At 41.2% G+C, this 20386-nt stretch overlaps 1 protein-coding gene across 1 annotated transcript in view; it reads left to right on the top strand.

Moving 5' to 3' along the window:
- RAVER2 (ribonucleoprotein, PTB binding 2) overlaps positions 1 to 18344 on the top strand; it is a 36608-nt gene extending 18264 nt beyond the window's left edge. Inside the window, exons 4-14 of the mRNA XM_035891750.1 lie at positions 2303 to 2494; positions 3387 to 3513; positions 4435 to 4520; positions 7960 to 8064; positions 8248 to 8359; positions 9478 to 9734; positions 11717 to 11828; positions 12226 to 12371; positions 14096 to 14185; positions 14840 to 14968; positions 18198 to 18344. Coding sequence (XP_035747643.1) covers positions 2303 to 2494; positions 3387 to 3513; positions 4435 to 4520; positions 7960 to 8064; positions 8248 to 8359; positions 9478 to 9734; positions 11717 to 11828; positions 12226 to 12371; positions 14096 to 14185; positions 14840 to 14968; positions 18198 to 18344 — 1503 coding nt within the window. The remainder of the gene's footprint in view (positions 1 to 2302; positions 2495 to 3386; positions 3514 to 4434; positions 4521 to 7959; positions 8065 to 8247; positions 8360 to 9477; positions 9735 to 11716; positions 11829 to 12225; positions 12372 to 14095; positions 14186 to 14839; positions 14969 to 18197) is intronic.
- Positions 18345 to 20386: the final 2042 nt, after the last annotated feature.

The following is a 20386-nucleotide window of genomic DNA, read 5'->3' as shown; positions in this document are numbered from 1 at the left end:
GAAAACATTAAACAGCACCGGTCCCAGTACGGACGCCTGAGGGACACCACTCATCACCGGTCTCCATCCAGACATTGAGCCATTGACCACTACCCTCTGGACGCGACCATCCAGCCAGTTCCTTATCCACCGAACAGTCCATCCATCAAATCCATAGCTCTCCAATTTAGAGAGAAGGATGTTGTGGGGGACCGTGTCAAAGGCTTTGCAGAAGTCCAGATAGATGACGTCTGTTGGTTTTCCCTTGTCCACTGATGCTGTCACACCATCATAGAAAGCCACTAGGTTCGTCAGGCAGGACTTGCCCTTGGTGAAGCCATGCTGGCTATCTCAAATACATGTAGCAATAGTGCTAATTAATTATGGTTTTCTGAGTGAGATGACCTAAAAATTAAGCACAAAGGAGAAAGACCTAAGAAAGTATGGAAAAAGTAAGGAGGGGGGTGTGACATGATGGGTAGAGACTTAAGAGGAAAACTAGGAGAGGACAGGGTAGCAGAAACCTGGGTGTGGAGGGAATGTCAACAGAGAACAACTAGAAGAAACCCTTTGGAAAACTTCCAGAAGAATGAATACATTTTAGAAAAGCAATTAAAATGCTCATTTTACATCTTCATGACTGGAGTCTCTCCCTTCCATTTCCTAGTCTTGGCCAATCCAGCCTTCACAGCACTCCTGCACTCAGATTGTCCCTCCAGTATAGGGTCACTGACTGTTTTGCTCATCTCCTGGTTTGGCCTCTCCCACGTAGCTGTCTTGTGCTGCTTTCATGGCTTAGTTCTGCTGGTAACTCTGATGCAGTATTTCATCATGTAGATGTAATCTTTTACCTAAAATTCTTAGCTGAACTCATGAAATAAATTCTGGTTTATTACATTTTATTTCAAAGTTACAATTTTTTGAAGTCAATTTGATTTCTCCTCTATCAACAGCAGGAACGTTCTGTCAGGAAGAGCTGAAGCCAGATACTTATACATGAGTCTTAGAAAAATGGCATTTCCTAGGACTTCCAGGAACATGTTCTGTCCTTTGCTTCAACAAAATGGACCAGAAAACCTCATTCCTTTGTACGTCACACTTTAAATTGTCACTAGGAGGTTTCCACTGTTACCTACATAGGGACAGAGGGCTTTTCTTCAGTACCTGTTTACGTGGGAATTTTAAAAATTCCTGATCTGTTTGCAGGAATTCTGGTAACTGCACTTTCACATGTTAAGGGAGTTTTTAACTGTGCATGAAAACTACAATACATTCCATAGCTGCAAACCATTCTTTTTACAAGTACTTCAGGTCTTTACCAGTGTGGCTAAACCGATGTAAAAATAAAATGTAATGCTTCTTCACATAGACACACACACACGTGCATATACACACATAGCATATACATATCTATGTGTGTATTTATATATCAAAATACGTGTTTTTTCCAGAGCTCTTCCCAGAGGCCAGTCTTTAACAGTGGCATTAAAGATCTGACCACATTCTCTTTCTTCAAAATCTTTGAGATTCATATTTCAATTGTTAGTGGGAATAGGTTGGTTTTATCAAGTGAAATCTAGAGGAGATTTCATCTCTTCCACATCAGAGCTAGTATTAATATAGCATTTCTGTTCATTTGGGGACTGGAGATTTTTGCCTAAGCTTTATTCCCTCCCTTCTCACCCCCTTTTTTTGTTTGATTTAAATCTGCTCATTCTGCTATAAAACTCTGCAAACAAAGGACAGAGCATTGTTTGACACGTAAGCCTGTTTCCAGTCTGCTTGATTGATAGTCTGGCATCTTCTCTTGGCATTAAATACAACCACAGACTTCATATTCTCCTAAAAGGCAGTATACATCAGTGGAATTCGCATTGTTACATGTTTCAGCAACTCTCATGTAGTCTGATGAGTGATATTTTTATTATTGTAGGCTTAAAAACTGAACAATAATGAGTTTATAATTCTTATCCTGCAAAACAAAAATTATTGTAGCATACAGCTGTACTTACAATTTCCTTCTCATTCCTTCTTTATTCTGAAAATGCGTTAAATACATTTCATAGCTCAGGTTCTCCATGAGATTAGATTGAAGTGAAGGTGGTAATTCGAGTAGGTAGAGCGTGTGTACCAAATATCATATGAAAATATGATATTCAACTTATATCTGGCATGTTTGAGAAAGGAACATACTGATTTGGGTAGGCATTAACATAGGGGATCAACTGTTTGCGAAGTATTTTGCAAGGGATAGGTGAAAATATTGTAAGGCAGTTCCTGAAAATCTCCATTTTGCTCAGTGTATTGTGAAATGTTGTTTCAGTTTGCTCAGGATGAAGATAGTTATATTGGTGACTTTGCGGTGGTTGAGTATGAAACTGCAGAGCAGGCCGAGAAAGTACAAGAAGTTACCGATGGCATGACTATCAAAGGAAAGAGAGTCCAGGTGTCGTACTGTGCTCCAGGAGCGCCAGGCAGAAGCACATTAGCAGCACTTATAGCAGCTCAAAGGATGGTAAGAAATTTGCAAATCTGTTTTCAGAATGAGTTTGATACACCTTGAGTGGCCTGAGTTGGGTCGGGGAATTCAACTGTTTTGCATTAGGAAAATGAGCCAAGCTTTTTGAAGCATTAGCCTTTCTTTTAATGTAGTCAACCCAATTCAGTCTCCTTCCTAGGAAAAGCATGGCCATATTCTGCAAGGAGGAGGGGTAAAATATCGCCATGAGATACCACAAAGTTATGCTGCTGTAGCTCTGGGATTTTAGTAAATTTAACTTTCTGTATGAGAAATTGTTCCTGTTCAAAACAAAAGTAACTGTAAGTGGAGTCATTTGACAACTAAAACTTGGTTTAAAACAGGCAAGAATTTGTCAATTTTAAGATAAATTTCAAGGTAGGAGAAATAGTTTAATTTCATGCTTGATAGAGAATAAAGCTTTTTACACCCACATGTCTTATCAAATTATTTCCTAGAAAATTGGATGTGATAAGTGTTACATGAAGCTGTCTTAAAAGTAGAAGCAGAACAGTCCTCATTACTTCGGCTAGCTTTAGCTCTCATCTTTTATAAAAGAGATGAGTGGTGCTATTATAAGATGGCATGTGGTATTCCTGTTAACAGTGCCTTTCACATTCTCCTTTATTGATAACTCTGTCTTGGTTTAAGGGGAAGAAAATAAATGTGTCTCGGGAAGAATAATATACTTGAAGTTTTAGGGAAATAGTTTGTTAGGTGTTTCATTTGAGGGAAAAGGAGCATGTAAAGGAGCAGGAAACAGGGAAGGAGAGGGGTTTTTTTTCTGTGTAATATGAGATGTGTACATTACCGTCACACACGTTTGAGGGATTTAAAGGTATTCTTTGTTTTCTCCTGATTCTAACATTTTTGTGTCTCTTAATTGGAGATGAGGAACAATAGGAAAGGCTTGCTTCCAGAGCCAAATCCAGTGCAGATTATGAAAAGTTTTAATAATCCAGCAATGTTGCAAATGCTGCTGCAGCCCCAGTTGCGTGGACATGCTGTTAAACCTGGTAAGTTGTTTTAAAACTGAGTTAAGAAAAGAAACCCTGTTCTTGGTGATATAAGGCTTTCAGCAAAGGAGAGAAGCGGGAATACTATTATTTTAAAATCTGTGCACTGTTTCAGCGTGTCTGTATAGACACTTTCGCATCTTATGACAGCGAAAGCAAGAGATGGATTGCTATTGTGTCTGGGAAAAATTTAGTTACCTAAAAATGTCCTCACATTAACTGTGGTCTCTGAATTATTTATGTTAGAAATGGGTTTAAAATTAAATGTCTTCTGCAGACATCATTAAAATGGCAAGTTTAATCTGATTCTAGATCTGAATTTTGCAGCCTGACTCGTTCTGCTGTTGATTCCAGTGTAAATCGTTACTCACTCCAAGGCTACCATAATTGTACACAGCATTTCATAACAGCATTAGCCAAAAACATTTCTCTGTCCTCTCATTAGGATGGGTGTGAATAAACATGTTAAACACAATCTTATCACATTTCAGATGTTGAAAGTATTAGGAACAGGAATGAGAACAGATAATTTGAAGAGTCAAGTGGGGGACAGCTAAGAGTTTGTGACATAATCTATTGACAGCAGATACACAGAACACTTCAGTGAAGAAAACGCTTTAGCTAATGCTAAGTTTCAAAGCACTTTAGATAATGCTGTGGTCTTGCAGTCAACTGCAGACATTTCTGCATCTTCGAGCAAAACTCTCATCTTTAGAGGAGCTCCATGAAAGTACATTTGATCTCTAATATGCTGTTAATTGCAGATCAAAGCTGGGTGTATTGAAAGGTTTCACTGTAGTGACCTTTAGTATACTGGAAAGTTTCATGGAAACCAAATCTGAAAAATACAGAGTAACTCTTACAAAGATCTTTACTTGCCTAACTTATAAAACACTGCAACTTTGTCTTGTATTTCTAAAGCAGTTCTCGGAGCATCTGCAGGTTTACCTCACCTTATGAATTCAGCAGTTGGCCCACCTTTTTTGCAGTTGAATAAAGTTCATCAGGTATGTGACAAAAAAAGTTTTGTCAAAATACATATTTGTGGAGATCTTAGCATGAAAAATATTCTCAAAGGCTTAAGAAATTACAGCTAATCCAAGCGTTCTTGTTAAAGCTGTCTTTAAGAAAAGCACTCTATTATGAGATGCCTATGGGGATGTAAGAGCAGGCTGTGCTTACTATCCACAAGTGAGTTATTTTATCTTAACTGAGCTTTTGATTTGCTAACACCTGCTGATGTAGAGACATCTTGCCATTCCTGGCAAAAAAAAAAACCCTCTTGAAATTAGAACTTGAGGAGCATGGCATATCCATTTCTCTTGGAGCTGCTCATACACACTTCCTGTAGAGACTTGATTGTTTTGTCTTATTCAAGCCAAGAAGCTTAGCATCATTATCTTCATTTTAAAGCTTGCAGGGACCAAAATGTGCTATATATGCCATAAAAAATAGCAATTTGCAGATGTTACTTCTTGGTCAAAAAACCCCAAGGTTATAAACTGTTTAAAGTGTTCTCGGGAGTATCTGTAATTCACTGTAAAGTTGATATGACTCCCATATGGAGACCAGAATTTCTGAAAGATACTGTAAAGGATATTTGGGATGAGTTTGCCGTAGAAATTGGTGATGAGAACGTGCTAGAGTAGCGCCCATAACCAGAACTCTTCCCTGCAGCAGTTCCCTTGGCCAGCAGCCTGCCTGGCTTCTGCCTTGCATTGAGGTTCTGTCAGAGATTTCTCCAGCTCTGCCAGGAGCCAAAATTTGCCTTTAATATTCATGATGGGGATTTTCATAGTACCTATGAGGGACTAGAGTCAATCGCTTTGACTTACTGTTAGTGATGTTTCAGAAATTCCAATTTAAAAAATAAAATCCCCTTAAGTAGTTCTTATTTCTGCTGTTCTTCTGGCAAACACAGACTTATAAATCTTAAAAAAGACCAAATTAAAATGCAGAGATACTCCTTATGTTAAGTATATTTAGCTTTTCTGTTTTTTTCTGCTAAAGTAGATGAATATATTAATTTTTAATAAATACTACTTAATTTTTCCCCATCAAATGAGTTGCTTTCCTCCAGTACAATGAAAAAATACATCATTCTTTGCTTGTACTTCTTTTATTTAAATGACATTTTCAATTGGTATATTTAGTTACTGCTGCTCTGTCTTCAGCCTTGGAGAGCCTGTGCTTCCTTGGAAGGCAATGTGAATGTTTTCTAATCACAGCTGGAGACAGGCATGTTTTACACAGTTAACAGTGTGATTGATGATGCTCCAATGTTTTTTGGCTTAAGAGTGCTGCAGCCAAACAACTTAGTGTTTTCTCTTTAGAGAGACTTATAAATCAAATTCTGTTCCAGGGAGCTTCCTGTCATTTAATTAGCTCCAAACATGGTCTAATAGCCTGAATTTTATTGACAGTGATTTGATTATTCCAATTCCTTTTATTGGGCACATTTTTCTGTTATTCAGTGAGTTATTTCAGAGCATTCTCTAAAGCCAGAGAACCAGGTCACACTTTTTATTGTCTTGAAATTCAGTGTTGTCACAAGTTAGAGGAAGAGAGAGTGTCCTGACTTGACTTTCTCCCCACCTCCCCAGTCATACACAGATTCAGCTTCCTGTGTATCTTGGTTTTGCTGGTTTATATTCAAGGTTTTGTAAAGTAATGTAAGGAGAAGAAACTATTTTTAGGATGATTCTGCCGCAACATTATAAAATAATTTATTAAAAAAGATTCAACAGAAGGGGATTTGAACAAATGGGTTGTTCATCCAGTAATCTTTCAACTCTGGAGGTAGCATGATGTTCAACTTCTTTCTTTTAATTTCTCTTAGTTACAATTATCATGTGCCAAAAGAATGCATTTTAAACTTTTTCAGTGATGTGTTTTCCTGAGTCATGCAGCAGTTTATTGTTAAGTCTTTATTAAGCCAGAGACTTTCTTTTGAGGGTTCTAACCAACCTGATTTTCCACTCTTATATTTCTGAAAGTTTTGCAATTGAACTAATACAGTTTCTTTGTTGACTTAACCAAGTTTAGAAGGAAAAGCCACTGGTATTGGTGACAATAAACAGCCCTGGATAATTTCTACTGGAAAACACTAAGAGAATTAAAATAGCAGATACATAACTAATCTAAATATGGCCCCTTTTGTTTTATATTGCTTATTTGTGAGTCCAGAAGACCATATTGTAGGCATAAAGGGTTTTCCCTAGGGAATTTGACTGTGCCACACACAGATACAACCTAGACTTGAAAATACTTGTGAGGTGTTTTGCAGGAGACTGCAAAATCTGCAAACCCATGCATTGGGAGAGCTGCCTTCTTTTTGGGTTCCATCTACGTTATCTGGTCTTAGTGATCTTTCCTATGTAGGAGACTTAAAAAAAAATGAGGAAGGCTATACTCGTCGTGATTCGACAGTCAGTGTCCCATATATCTCTTCTTGCACTGCTGTACAGAAAGGTTTGTAGAGCAACCTATATTTTGCCTGGCAAATCATGCTCAGGAGCTGCTGCCAGAAAGTTTCAAGCCTGCGTTCAGCTAGCATGAATCAGAATGTGGTTTTGTGATCCAGGGTGGACGTAAGGTTTCTTTCAAGCCACTGTGCTAGCCAGAACACATGCTGCTGAATATACCAGTAGCACAGTCTGAACATGGTGCCCCAAAGTTGTTGATTAAGTGGCTCAATTCTGGTGGCACACTGATACAGAATTTTTTTGAATAAGAATATAAGTATTTTATAGACTTGACAATCTTGTAGGCACTGTGATTTGTAAGCTTTTTAATGGTTCTGGAATAGAACTTCATGTAGATAGTTGCCACTAAAAAGGGGGGGGAAACATATCTGGATATTCCTCTTTGAAAGTAAAAATACTGTTTGGTAACTGTAAAGCAAGGGATGAGAGTCCCCGCCAGTTACAACAGAGTCCTGTAAAGTTCGTAGATATCTGGTGGAGGTTATATATTAGATTTGTAATGCAAGGCACAATGCAAATGTTAACAAATAATGAAGTCCTTACTCATAGAGTTCATAATACCCTAAAGTCCTTGTGTCTCATCTTTCTTATTGGCACTGTAGGCAACTCCCCTATCTAATCTGTCTGCAGAGGCTTCAAACACATGTAGCTTTCCCTGTTGGCTTAGGCACAGGGGCTGCAATGGCATCTAGATTATATTTGGAGTATACTCTTGATCCTTTAAAAGCCATCAGAAAGCATACTTGTGGTTGTGAAGTGAAAAAAAGCGTTAGGAGGAAGAAAGGAAGAAATAACTATGAAGGAAGGAAGAATTTAGTTCTGTGGAGGAAATAGTTATTTTCCTTTGCTATATTAACTCAGAAACTAACTGAAATTCCTTTCATCAGTATCATCTGAAAATGTTTCAAGAATGTACTGTTTGCATGACTGTCAACTAACATGTCTTTTATTAATTTCACAGAGTTCAATTCTGGGGAATACATCTAACTTACTGCTGCAGAGCCCTGCTCACCTACCATTGCCACAGCAGCAACTGATGAAGATTGAAAACATTCAGGCTAATAGTGTAAGGTCATCACTTTAATTTTTACTGTCTTTGGACATTCTTATAACTGATAAAACATGCCATTTTGTTCATCTAGTATAATTTAACAGTGTATTGAATCTAAAAAGATTAAGAATGTGAAAGTTATAAGAAATACCTAAGATTATTTTAGTAATTTACACGGTTTTCTATTCTTCCTTATAGAAACCAGGTTTGCTGGGAGAACCTCCAACAATGCTGCTTCAGACAGTGCTGGGAATAGGAGTAATGCCATCAGTGAGTTCAGGCATGGGAACCCGTGGAGAAGCCCTTAAGTGTAAATGACATTTTATTCCATACCAAATCAGTAGAAATGCTCAGCTTGAAATTATGCACCTTACTTTCTCCTACTTTAGTAAAAGCAATAATATGTTTGAACCTTATCACTGCGCAGCAAGGTAGGCAGAGAGCTGGACAATAACGCACATTATATAGCTATACAGTTAAGCAAGGTGACAAGTTATATATCGATATAACCAACTGTAACCTACTGGTATAAGCAGGAAACAAACTTGAAATATCTTGCCTTGTTGCCTGGCTTCTCTTATCTGTTTGTCAGGGAAGGAAGAGTACACTGTGGCATTGGTTGAATATTTGCAAGTTGTTAACTATTCTGCTTGCACAGTTACTACCATTTTTAGTACACTTGGAATATGTTTTTACTTAGGACCAAAATTTGAGGGTTTGTTGTTTCAAAGCAGATAAATCTGAGTAGCTGAAGAGGTACCGCAAACAGTTTTTTTTGCATTTGTTTCATTAAGCAATAGAGCTTTAACAACCAGTCTGTAACGGATGCCAATTCTGAATGCAAATTTCTGTGCCAGTGGTTCTCCCAATATTTATGAGGAAAGATCAATTCTGATACTGCATCTTTTTTGTTTTCTCCACTGAAAGCCATGTATTCTGCAGTTCTAGATGTGGTCTGAGTAATCGTAGTAACCAGGAGCAAGGAAAAGTTCGTGGGGCTGGTGCAGGGGGGAAGAAACCTATTCTGAAATGCCTATGTTTTAATTTTGGAGAATACTTTCTAGTTCTTTTGTTTGTAAAAAGAATTTTACCAAAGCCGGTTCAGGTGGGGTTTTTCCCCTCTATTCCAATACAGGATCCTCTAGGATGTTGTTCACAGGCTTATTGAAAATGGCAGGAAACACTAACTTAATATCATAGTGAATGTTTAGAAAAGTCAGAGTTTTCTTCTATTGTATTAGCTTTAAATAGAGTTGTTTGCTGCTGGGATGGTAAAAGAATAAAAACTATCGTCAGAATCCAGTGTTCTGGGACAGCTGTAAAATAGATCTCTAAATGTTTTTCTCATCACTTAGTAAAAACCACAAACAAAATGTGCTGATAAATCTTGTCTAACAGAAAAGTTTCTCCATTTATGGTTGACTGCAGCATCTAATCTGACTCCAATTCAAACAGCAGCAGCAGCAGCAGGGATGGGCATGCTGCCATTCTTTCCGAATCAGCACATTGTTGGACAAGCTATACCAGGGCAAAATAACACTCCAGATAAACAATTGACTACCGAAGCGGTTGTCTCGGGATCACAGCCTTATCATCAGACCTTAACAAATCTTTCTGCGGGAGCTTTGCGGGCTGGACATGCCAAACAACAAAATCAACTAAAAAGTACTGATACCACTTTGGGGGTAAGGAAAATTGAATACAAATATTTTCTTTTTTCTGTGTATGGATTTTCTCTTTTTTATTTTAACATGCTTAAGAGTTAACTGCAATTGCTTATTGTAGTTCTTCACTATAAAATTTGCTAGATCATAGGATCATTCATGAGACATTTTAAGGTCATTTCAGTTATGAATAGTAGGGAGAGAGCAATAATGCTCTTTGGTGGTCCAAATGAATTAACAAAGGAATTTTTTTACAGTGCTGGAGGGGTTTTTTTCCATGTGTCTTCCTCATAGTATTTGATGATGAAATTATCTTAAGGGCAATGTCCCTTTTAAAGACTGAAAATTGAACTTGTGGTTGAATTTCATGACTAATCAGGAGCAGTTCTGGTGGTATGTAGGGCCTTGGGGTTTCCAGGTGGGGTCTGTGTGTATATATGTATGTCAGTTTTCCACTTTTAATCTGTACCCTTTTAGCCATAGCTGACACATTCTTAGTCTGTATCAGTTTTAATATTTAATCCCTTGAAGGCAAGGGGCGGGAGCATGTTGGGATGGGATTTAAGTCGAACCAGAATGGTCTAGTTTTTTCAGAAGTTTTTTCCTGTCATTAACAGGATTTACCTTTTTTATTATATACATAAATACTTTGACACTTATGGGGAAACATGTTCTTAATTCACATCAGATCTGTGTTTTTCTTACATACTTTCTGAGGCATCCAAAGTGATTAGATTACATACAGTATTGGTGTCTGCCTTTGTTAGACAACTTTGACAGTTTTGATCCTGAACTTGAGAAAGTGTACTTTTCATCTTTTAAATAATTTTTTACTTTAAAGAAGTGGAATTTTACCTGTGTATAGATACGTATGGATAAAATACAAAAGGTGTATGTGTGTATATATATAAAATCAGCGTTTTAATTAAAAGGAAATGTTATTAAACCATTAGAAGTCTAGGTAATTCATTTATTTCTATTAATATTGTCTCTCAGGAAAAGTTCTTTTTTGAAATGCTGGTAGGTGTTTTAATTGTTTCCGTTTCTGCACCAGTCCAGTTTGCAAAAATCACTTCCTTGACAAGATAGCCACAGCCTGTATGCTGATACTGAACAGTCATACTGTCTTAAATGCCTGCTTTTGCATCCAGATGAAGAATTTCAGCACTCTGTTGAAGCTTTTTGTGCTTAAAAACTGCTGTCACTGCTTTTGAAAAGTTGTTTGTTAATACTATTTTACTGAAAATAGTATTAAGCCATTAAAGTAATGGAATTTTTTCCTTAATGGGCTTTGAAAAAATGAACAAAGTAGATGTAGCATAGAACACTGTATAAACATCTTTGAGCTATCTATTTGCTAACTTGCTATAGCTACTTCTTCCTTATTTCTGGTGTTTGTTCTAACAGAAGCTTACAGGAAATAAACTGGTAGTGTACCCTTCCTAGTCCCTCATAGGAAAACACTTCTGGTGGTTTGGAGGAGTGAGTCAGTCCTGACACTTCATCTCCACTCATAAATATTTTCCCCTTTTCAGTAAGGCCTCATAAATAGAGTGATCAGCAAGATGTGTTATAATGGGAGATTGCAGACAGTGTCATCTCTCCAGTCCAGGGCTCATTTTCCCTTTATTTGCTTGTGACTCTGGGTGAGAAGAGTTGATTTTTGTCTTGGCCGTGTACTTAAAGCTAATTCCCTGCATCTGGAGTCATTACGGTGATTATTATTCCTTTACTTGAATGTAACAGGTTTTCTTCTGTTTGTTTGTCTTTGAATATCCTTTAGTAACTTACAGTCTAACGAGAAACACTCCTACAAAATTATTTGGCAAGAGAAAAGTATAGGCAATGTGTCCAGATAGTTGTCCCCAGTATTTAGTTTAAAAGTTTTCCTGTTACATGTCATAGGGCTGAGCTTTTTTCAAAATCCTGCTGGGACACTTACCTTATTTCTGAGAAATGCTGTATGAATATAATGCAAACTGACCTCTCCAATTGTTTCTCAGACTCCATTGAAAAAACAGACTTCGCTGCTAGGAGAACCACCAAAAGAAATACGTCTTAGTACCAACCCCTACTTGAATTTGGCAAGTGTGTTGCCTGGTATATGTCTTCCAGGTAAGCAAACATTTAGCGGTTTTAGTTACAAGTTTCCTTGACCCAGAGTGTGGCAAATCGTTACTCTGTTTGGCAGGTAATTCTAGTGACCCCAACATTTATCTTTAAGACAGTCTACAAGATTTCCTTAAAATTGTGACATAATCTATCCTTATAGTTAAATATTTTATTTGGGAAGGGTAAATTCGCAGGCTTAACGGGCTTGCTGATGTACACAAACATCTATAAAGCCTTTCAATTATTCGTAGCACTGATTAATTTTGAGCACAGCCAAATTTGAAGTAGCAAATTTCTGTTTTAATCCTAGACTATTGCTAGACAGGACTGCAACCTAATTTGTGCAGTTTATACACGCTGTGTGTTTATACAAACCGTGTATTCTTTGTGTTACGGACAGCAATTGCCAGCAAAGCCTCTAGTCCACCACAGCAGACCGGACTTTCAAACAACATCGTGGATGCTGCTGTGTCTCAGGGAACTACGTCACAACATGCAATGGAAAATTATTTTAATTACTCTCAGCAGCACGGAGAATACACACAGGTAGGTCGTTTTGCAGTGCTTTCTTCTGAAACCTGGTTTGTCACTCAGAGCTCTGGTAGCAGGATTTTTGGCAGAGATCTGCTCAGAGATCCCTCCCTGAGTTGCTCTGTGTACTCTTAATGCACTTCTTGGTACACATGTGGTCTGATAGCCCTGCATTTCCTAGGCTTTCCTACAACCAAAGTCCGCCCTCTTCTTCAGATGGAACCTTGTAGGGCCTCTTCACTGACAGTTCATCTCTTTCAGTGTACAGAATAGATTTAGCACAAAGTACACCTAATGCCAGTCAAAAAAAGCCTCAATACGTTCCCTGCTTCAGTATCATAACCATTGAAAGATTGCTTCTTGAGAACCTGGATTCAGTGCAGTCAGCTAAAAAATTACTTCTTATAACTCCTGGCTTGGTTTTTGTCCGTCTTCAAAACCATGAAGTTTTTTTCTTTTTTTTTTTTAAGTTTTAAAGTTTTCTTTAACTTTGGCTGGATCCCAGAGAAGAGTGTGTTCTGTCTACCAGAAGTTCCTGTGTAGCTTGGGGAATTTTTGCAGTCTCTGCCAGCTGGTTTCATTGCACGGGATTCACTGCAGGTGGAGGGCTGCCCCTTGTCTGGAGCCTGTTGCAGTACTGAGAGCAAGTACTGGGTTTCACAGACACTGGGACACTCTGTGAAATAACATTTCCATATTTTCATTAGCAATCCACTAGTCTGTAAAGAAACAGAATTGTATACAAATCAAATATGAGAACTGGATCATAGTGCCATCAGATAATCTGTATAAAAATCTTGGGTCTGCGCTGAGACACCTGCCCTGGCTCTGCTGTAGGTCTCTCTCCTGCCCTGTCCCTATCACCTCCTCCCCAGGGTCACCTGATCTCTTCTCCTACGGCAGGGAGACAGAAACGAGCTGTCTTCTCTTCTCCTAGGCTGTTGGCAAGGAAATCTGTGCTGCTGCAAACCTCCTGGGGTAGAGCAGGGCTGCTATGGGAGTCGGCTGGGTCTGGAGGACAGAGGGCGGGTGCACTGGTAGGCACAGGGGTGGTTTTGTATTAGGAGGGTCTCAGCCTGGCCAGGAGGGGTGGAGGGGATGGGGTCACTGCACGGCATTTGCTGCAGCAGGGAGCTTTGCCAGGGCCCAGGCCCATCTCCTGGTCAGATCAGATCTGGTGACAGTTGTGGGTTAGAGAAGCAAGAGGGATGTCCTGTGGGCTGTTGTGCTGTGTGTTTCATGTAAGCACTATTGTAGTCTTGACTATTTTGTTTGAATCTGGTTATTGGCTTTAAATTAATTTTCATGTCTCCTGGAGGTAGTTCCTAACGCTGAATCCTTAAAATAGTGTCCAAAAAAATCAGAAGTACTGTAGAAATAGTGTTACTGGTATTATCTTTAGTAACACAAAGGACTCAAATGATGTCACTTAGGTGCAGAGATGCCACATGTCATCATTCAGCTATATTTGTACTGTATGTTCTTTCCACATAACAGAAATTACATTGTACTTGCATCTGCTGCCAAGGAAGTGTGGTGCCTTGTGTATCTTTTAAGCACTTAACGTAGTTTTAAATGTTTGGTTTGAGCTTTATCACTGGTGTTAAACATGTTTTGATGCTTCTCGGAGAGCTTTGCCTTTTATTCATTCTCATGTCCTGCAAGGCCATAAGGTTTGTTTTCATTTAAAGGGATCTTAGTAGACAGCTAATGGGAAGAGGTTTTTTCCTCCTTTATAGGAGGCTGTTCAGCAGTGGTATCAGCATTATGCTCAGGCATATAACTCTACCCAGGCAAGAGTCGATGAATTTGAAAATGAAGCCTCTGAGGTGAGAAGTAATTTTATTTTCTTCCTGTCTCCCTTGGCTGTTTCTTCCATCAGCTCTAAGGGTGCTTTTGGATCTGGACACCTGCTTGGTTTGTTGATAGTGGCTGCTGCCGTCGGTACAGCAGAAGTAAGGGGCTGGAGAGCGTGGGATGAATGGCACTGCATGGTCACCTTCTACAGGGCATCCCTGCACAGTTACTCTCCAGGATTCATACTCACGCTTTTGATTATATCTGGCATAATATTCCTCTCTCTAAAATCCCACAATCTGAAGTTACCAGTAAAGTTCAGGAACGTATTCAAATACTCCTACCAAGAAACAGTACACCATAACGTTGATTCCCAGTGAGTCTATTGAAGGATTGTTTCTTGCCCAGGCCATTACATAGCCTGAGGTTTCTGTGACCAATGAGAAGCACACTTTTTTTTTTTTTAAGGAATTGTGTGAAGTAAACAGTCCCCCAAATCCTACATTTTACTCAAGAAATTGCTGCATGCCTGAGCTGCTATGAATTTTACGCTCCCTTTAGCAATTGAGTGTGACTCAGATATTTTCATATCTGCTGACTGCTCACTACTTTATCAAGTAAAAATGAATGATTAAACCCATTTTCTTTCAACTTCTGGTTGATCGTGGATCCCGTTCTGCGTTTAGGAATCTACAGGTGGATCTTACCCAGACTACAGTACCTGCTTGCAGGTCATGCCTACACTTCACAGTGGAGCCCAGGGATCATACCAGCCAGGCAGCTGGCAGCTTCCTCCACAAAACCCATTAAATAAGGTGAGAGGAGACACCCAGCAGAGTGGTTGCAGATGCACCCTGAGCCAGCTGCTGGTGGAAGCGCTTCTTATTTGTCTTATGCTGCCACCGAGTGGACTTTGGACCCACAACAAGCCAAGGCAGAGCCTTTCCACTGCATCTGTGCTCCTCAGAATCCTGAGCTGCTCAGGATCACACACAGTTCCTGGTAGATGTGATAAATAAAAGCAGTGGTTGGGCAGGACGTGCCAGCACCAGACCCTCTCAGAGCCCTCTGGTGCCCTAGAGATCAGTGCTCCTCACTGCCCAGAAACCACCAAATCCCACAAGCAAAGAAAGGCTGGATGTTTGTGAAGAAACTTCTTGGAAAGATGGTATCTGCGAGGGTGAATGTGCAAAAATGCCTTGAATAAAGTAGGAGGTGAACAAAGGAGGAGGAGGAAGTTCACACTGTTTTTAGATAGGGGCTTTTTTGACTGCCTTGCCGGTGTTTTGCAGTGAGTGCCACTGGGATAGAATCTCTGAAGTAGAGTTAGCGAGTCACAGCAGCGTCTGGGTTACCTACAGCTGCCCCTTCATAATACTGTTAACTGCATCCTGGGAGGAAATCCATTTTAAAATGGCTTTCATTTGAAATATGTAACAGACATCAGGTGCAACCTACTTCAGCCAGACTCACTGAACAAGGCTTCGGAGGGATAGCGACGTGCTGTGGAAGCAGTGAGGACCAGCTTAAAGGAGACTGGAGTCTGGACTAACAGAAGGCCAGCTTAACACAGGCCGAGACGGTGGGGTTAAAAGCTTTGTTCAGTTTGAGCATAGGTCTGCTTGTTTCCCGAGTGCCATAGGTAAATCACTTTTCTTCTGGTTTTATGATGGGAGAGACCTTAAAAGCCGGATGGTCATCGGTTTTGGAGCAGCTGCAGGGAATTTTGCCCGTCAGCATAAGGAGCTGCTGCCTTTGTGAGTCCAGCCCCAGCCATGCAGCCATGAGAGCGATGATAATCTCTCCGAGTGCTGGTGGAGGGACGCCGAGCCGGCTCTCCAGCCTCTAGCGCAGCTCGTGGCCCTTTGCACGGTGCCCGGGCATGCCGAGAGGAGCTGCAGCTGAAGTCAGCAGTGGGATCTGGGAGAGTTCAGGGGCCCAGCCTCCTGCGCAGCTCTCCTCCATCACGGCATTAAATCCCTTTGCTGCACAGAGGTTAGCAGCAGGATTCAGCACATGATGTTCTGGCATTCAGGAACTCGCATCTCAGACTTGGCATGAGATTCCCATTGTTTGGAGGAGATTTAGAAGGAACACACAACTGTAGCAATTCATGACTCCTGGACAGGAGACAAGGCCTGGCTGGACCTGGCTTTGACATGTCTTGGGCTAAAGATGGCCAAGGCCCAAACACGGTGCCATGGGCTGTGAAACTTCTAGCTGTGTGCAGCAAAAAAGTTTTCAGGTTCCTATCGGCTCTGATATGACTGGAAATGAGTGAAATAGTAACAGGAGGACGAGATGATAGTCTGGGGTTTGAGCTAACTTAATACCTTTCAGTGTATCTCCATTCTAAAGAGGAAAGCTTGTATGTGGAGGTGATGTTGAACAGCTTGCTTGAAAGTTCGTCTTAATGCCAGATACCATAAAAGGCAGAGAGTGGTCCCTTGGCATAGACTAAACAGAAGTATGGTTTGCCTCTGCAATGAGGTACTTCTCTCATTCCTGAAATCAAACGATAAATCTCGGTGAAGAGGGCACACAGACTGGTCCCCAAGAGGCTCCGTGTTGGTTAAGAGAGTGTGCTTGTATGCGTGCACTTGCTTTAACCCTGCAACCCATTTTTCTCCTGTCAGCTGCATTTCAGAGACTCAGGTCGAGCACAGTCGGAGATCTGTATGAATCACGCAGCGGAGGTGCTGCGCTCTGCCACGCGAGCCAGGGCGCGGTGGAGGGTTGCTGTACACGTGTGGCATCCCCACGGCTATTAGAAGTGCAGACGAGGGAACGGGGGGGGGAAAACTGAAAGTCTTTCCTCAAGCAAATTCCTATTCATGATAACGAGAAGTGCACGCTAAAATGCAGATGGAGTTAACAGAGAGGGTAATTTGAGTTGTGAATGCGAATTAGCAAGGGGTGCTTCTGAGAACTGCTAGGAGGTGTTGGGCTCAGGGGCGTTTGGTCAGCACAGCTGTTCTTTTGATTAAGTAATTAGTGTCCCGGTTTGTGAAACATGTTAAAGTTTCTAAAATACTGACTCCAACATGAACCAAAACCCTGAGTCTTCTGATCTAGGAGCCAGACTTAACCCGGGACACGCAGTGTGGTTGAGCAGGATGTGGTGAGATCAGGTTCAGGTGGTTGTTACAGAGCAGATGCTTCCTTCAGTCTTTCAGAACGCGGCGACTGTTTACCCCATTTGGTAATGAAATTAATGACACGTTGGGGGAAGGAGAGAAGTGATCAAGACTAATGAGTCTTGAGTAGGGCTGTGGGCTCTAATGTGTATGTACAGCTTCTAGTGCTGTAGGCCCATGGATGTTGCAATGTCATGCTCTGAGGGATCCCAAAGAGGAACTGAACCCGAGCCCCCCAAGGAGCCCTTGGCGGTGGGGCGTCCTGTGTATACCCTGTGTGTCGGTGTGAGGCACGCTTGTTAAATTGAAGTGTTGATTAAAAGAATGGTTACTGCTCTCTCCTTCACTTCGGTACCACGTGTAAACTCGTGCCTGACAGTGGCAGATGGTTACCCGTAATCCGTAACACAAATCCACTTTGGCATGGCTGGAAACCAAGGCCTTCAACATCTGACTTGCCACGATAGCTGTGCCAGGACAGCGTAACCCACTCAGCTCTCCAAGAGAAAAGAAAGAGGACTGAAAGGTGGCCCACTGGTGCCTTACTTTAAAGGATGAAGATGTCTGAGGCTGCTATGCCACTGCAGGGTACTAGCATGGCCATGACGCTACCGCTTTTTAAATGTGCACTGTGGAGCGGGGCCACCTGGCCCAGCCAGCCCTTGGCCCTCACAAAACCGCATGTATGGTGGGGCACCAATGCATTTACGGTTGGTGTGGAGTTTTTTAGGGAAAGGGCACAAACACTGACTCATCAGCTCTGTATAGCTGGACCTTAAAGCCGAAGGAGTCGGGCCTTTGGAGTCAGTTACTGGCTCCTGGTCCTTGGTAATGCCCAGACTGGAGCTTTATTTATTCACGCCGTTTGCTCTGGATCATGTGTCACTTGTTTTCTTCTTGTCCTTAGGTGGCTCCAACAAGAAGCGAGAAGCGAGGCTCTTCGTACCTCATTTCCTCGCCAGAACCTGGCCCCATGGAGTACCTCGGCCAGCAGACTCAGGGCTCCACAGTGCGTTACGCAGAATCCTCGCTAAAAAAAAAGCGCGTTTATTGAGACCTAAATAATCACTCCTGCCTTAGGGTGTGACGGCAGGCTTTTTTGTACCTCTGCTATTTATTGCTGCCTTAACTTCAGACAAATAATTCTTCTTTCTGTGTGGGTTCTAAGTATCCCAAGAGGAACAACCTCTGTAACGGGCAGAGTTGCCAGGGAAACGGTACGTGTTGCTACGAGGGTAGCCATTTCTCAGTGAGGGTAGCCATTTCTCAGTAGTCTGACTCGCCTTCTGGAAGGATGGGTGTTTGGCCTCTGAAAATAACAGTGGCCTGAAGTGACAAAGCAAAGAAACTTGGTGAGTTTTGGTAGCTTGCCAGCTGAAAGCAATAAAAATACTGATGAGGGACGACTGAGCCTTTCTCTAGTCCTCAAACTGAGGAAGTTAAAAGATGACGTCTTGATAGTGATTTTTTTTCCTTATTTTTTTAAACTCAGAATGTGGAGTTTTTTTTCAATCTTACTTTTTCCAGGGTTAAGAGTTCTGCATTTACAGCCTTTATATTTTTTAATATTTCTCTTAACCCTGGAATGGCGATATACCAAATGTATTACCAGAGCGCCTCTGATGTTTTCAATAAATGTTTGTTAAAAGTGAGATGCTATACTGTGTGCTGCCTTGCAATATTAAATTCGATCTGGCTAGGTGATACTTGGACAATGAAGTAACCTTTATCTGCTTTTAGGCCAAGAATCCACAGCTTTTCCTTGGCATAAGTAAGTAATTTACAGTTTGTGACTGCATCTGTGCAAACCGGTGTGTGGCAGGCACCGACCGTCGTGTCAGAAAGGCAGGGCTGCCGGCAGCGCTTTCAGGTGGTGCAGCGTCATTAGAGATAAACGAAAGTGGAAGAACTCAGCTGCCTGTTGTACTTTTTCTGACGTTTGGAGTTGGATGATTCAGCGCTAGAGCAGAAGCAATACTGACGTGCTCCTCAGATGATGTCTTTAATCCTGCCTTCCTGCTCGGCGCTGTATTTTTTTCATTTTTCTTTTTCCCCCCAAGCATTTTAACTTTTGACCTTTGCTGCGCTCCAAAGCCTGCTAGAGCAGAGCGTCCTGGCTCTGGGTTTCACTCCACCTTGCGTATTGCCTTTTGCATGAAGTAGTTCTCAGTAGCAGGGCCAGCGAGTTACTCACCCACCTGGCCCAGGCGTGTGTGCGTACGGTCGGGGCTCACACCCATAGGCTGTGAACCACGGCAGCCAGCGTCAGCACGGCACAGACCGGGCTGCCCCTGGGGCCGCGCTGATGGCACCACGCAGACACTGCTTCCCAGCTTTGGAGTGGGGTTTTTTTTTCGTCAGTTTGTGGGGGTTTTTTTATTGTTTTAAAGACTTTGTATTTTTAGCTTATTCATTAAGCAACTCTGGCTGGAATCTTTCTTTTCTGCCATTAGTACCTTGCAGCTGAAGCCTTAGAAATCGTCACTGTTGAAATCCATGTTCGTGACAGATGATAAACTATGAGCCAGCCTTCTGCCACAGACTGTGGGGGTTTGCTGCCGTGGAATCTTGCTGCAAATTTATTTGCACTTAATTCACTGACCACTGAGGCCAGAACCCAGCTCCTTCTTAATTACCCTTGCTATATATTACTGAAGCCTTATTTTTTTTTAATACTGATTTAAAAAAAAACAAACTAAACCAAAACCCCAGGTCTTAAAATCTGCCTTTCAAGCTTTGTGATGTGACCAGGATACATCTTTTCAAAGCTTAAAAATAAATAAAACACAAACACAACCCCACCCTCCCTCCACCACCCCCCACCCCCCGCAACCAAAGTCATCACTCTGCCCTCAGCAGTTGGGGTGCGTCCTTGGTAGGCACAGCCTAGTAACTGCTTAAGCCGGCACAGTAACTGCTTAAGCCAGCCCAACAGCAGCGCAGCTTACCGGAGCTTTTCTGGGATTCTGCATGTATGTATTGATAAATTCACTCGTAATAATTTGTTCAAGCTGTTTGTAGATGCAACTTTCTCAACCTGTTACACTTTTCAATGAAAATAAATTGTTGGTATGCATTTAAAGTGGATTTCTGTGG

The sequence above is a fragment of the Egretta garzetta genome, unplaced genomic scaffold (assembly GCF_000687185.1).
Source record: "Egretta garzetta isolate BGI_Z169 unplaced genomic scaffold, ASM68718v1 scaffold163, whole genome shotgun sequence".
NCBI lineage: Eukaryota > Metazoa > Chordata > Aves > Pelecaniformes > Ardeidae > Egretta > Egretta garzetta.
This window is presented reverse-complemented; position numbering and strand designations above follow the sequence as displayed.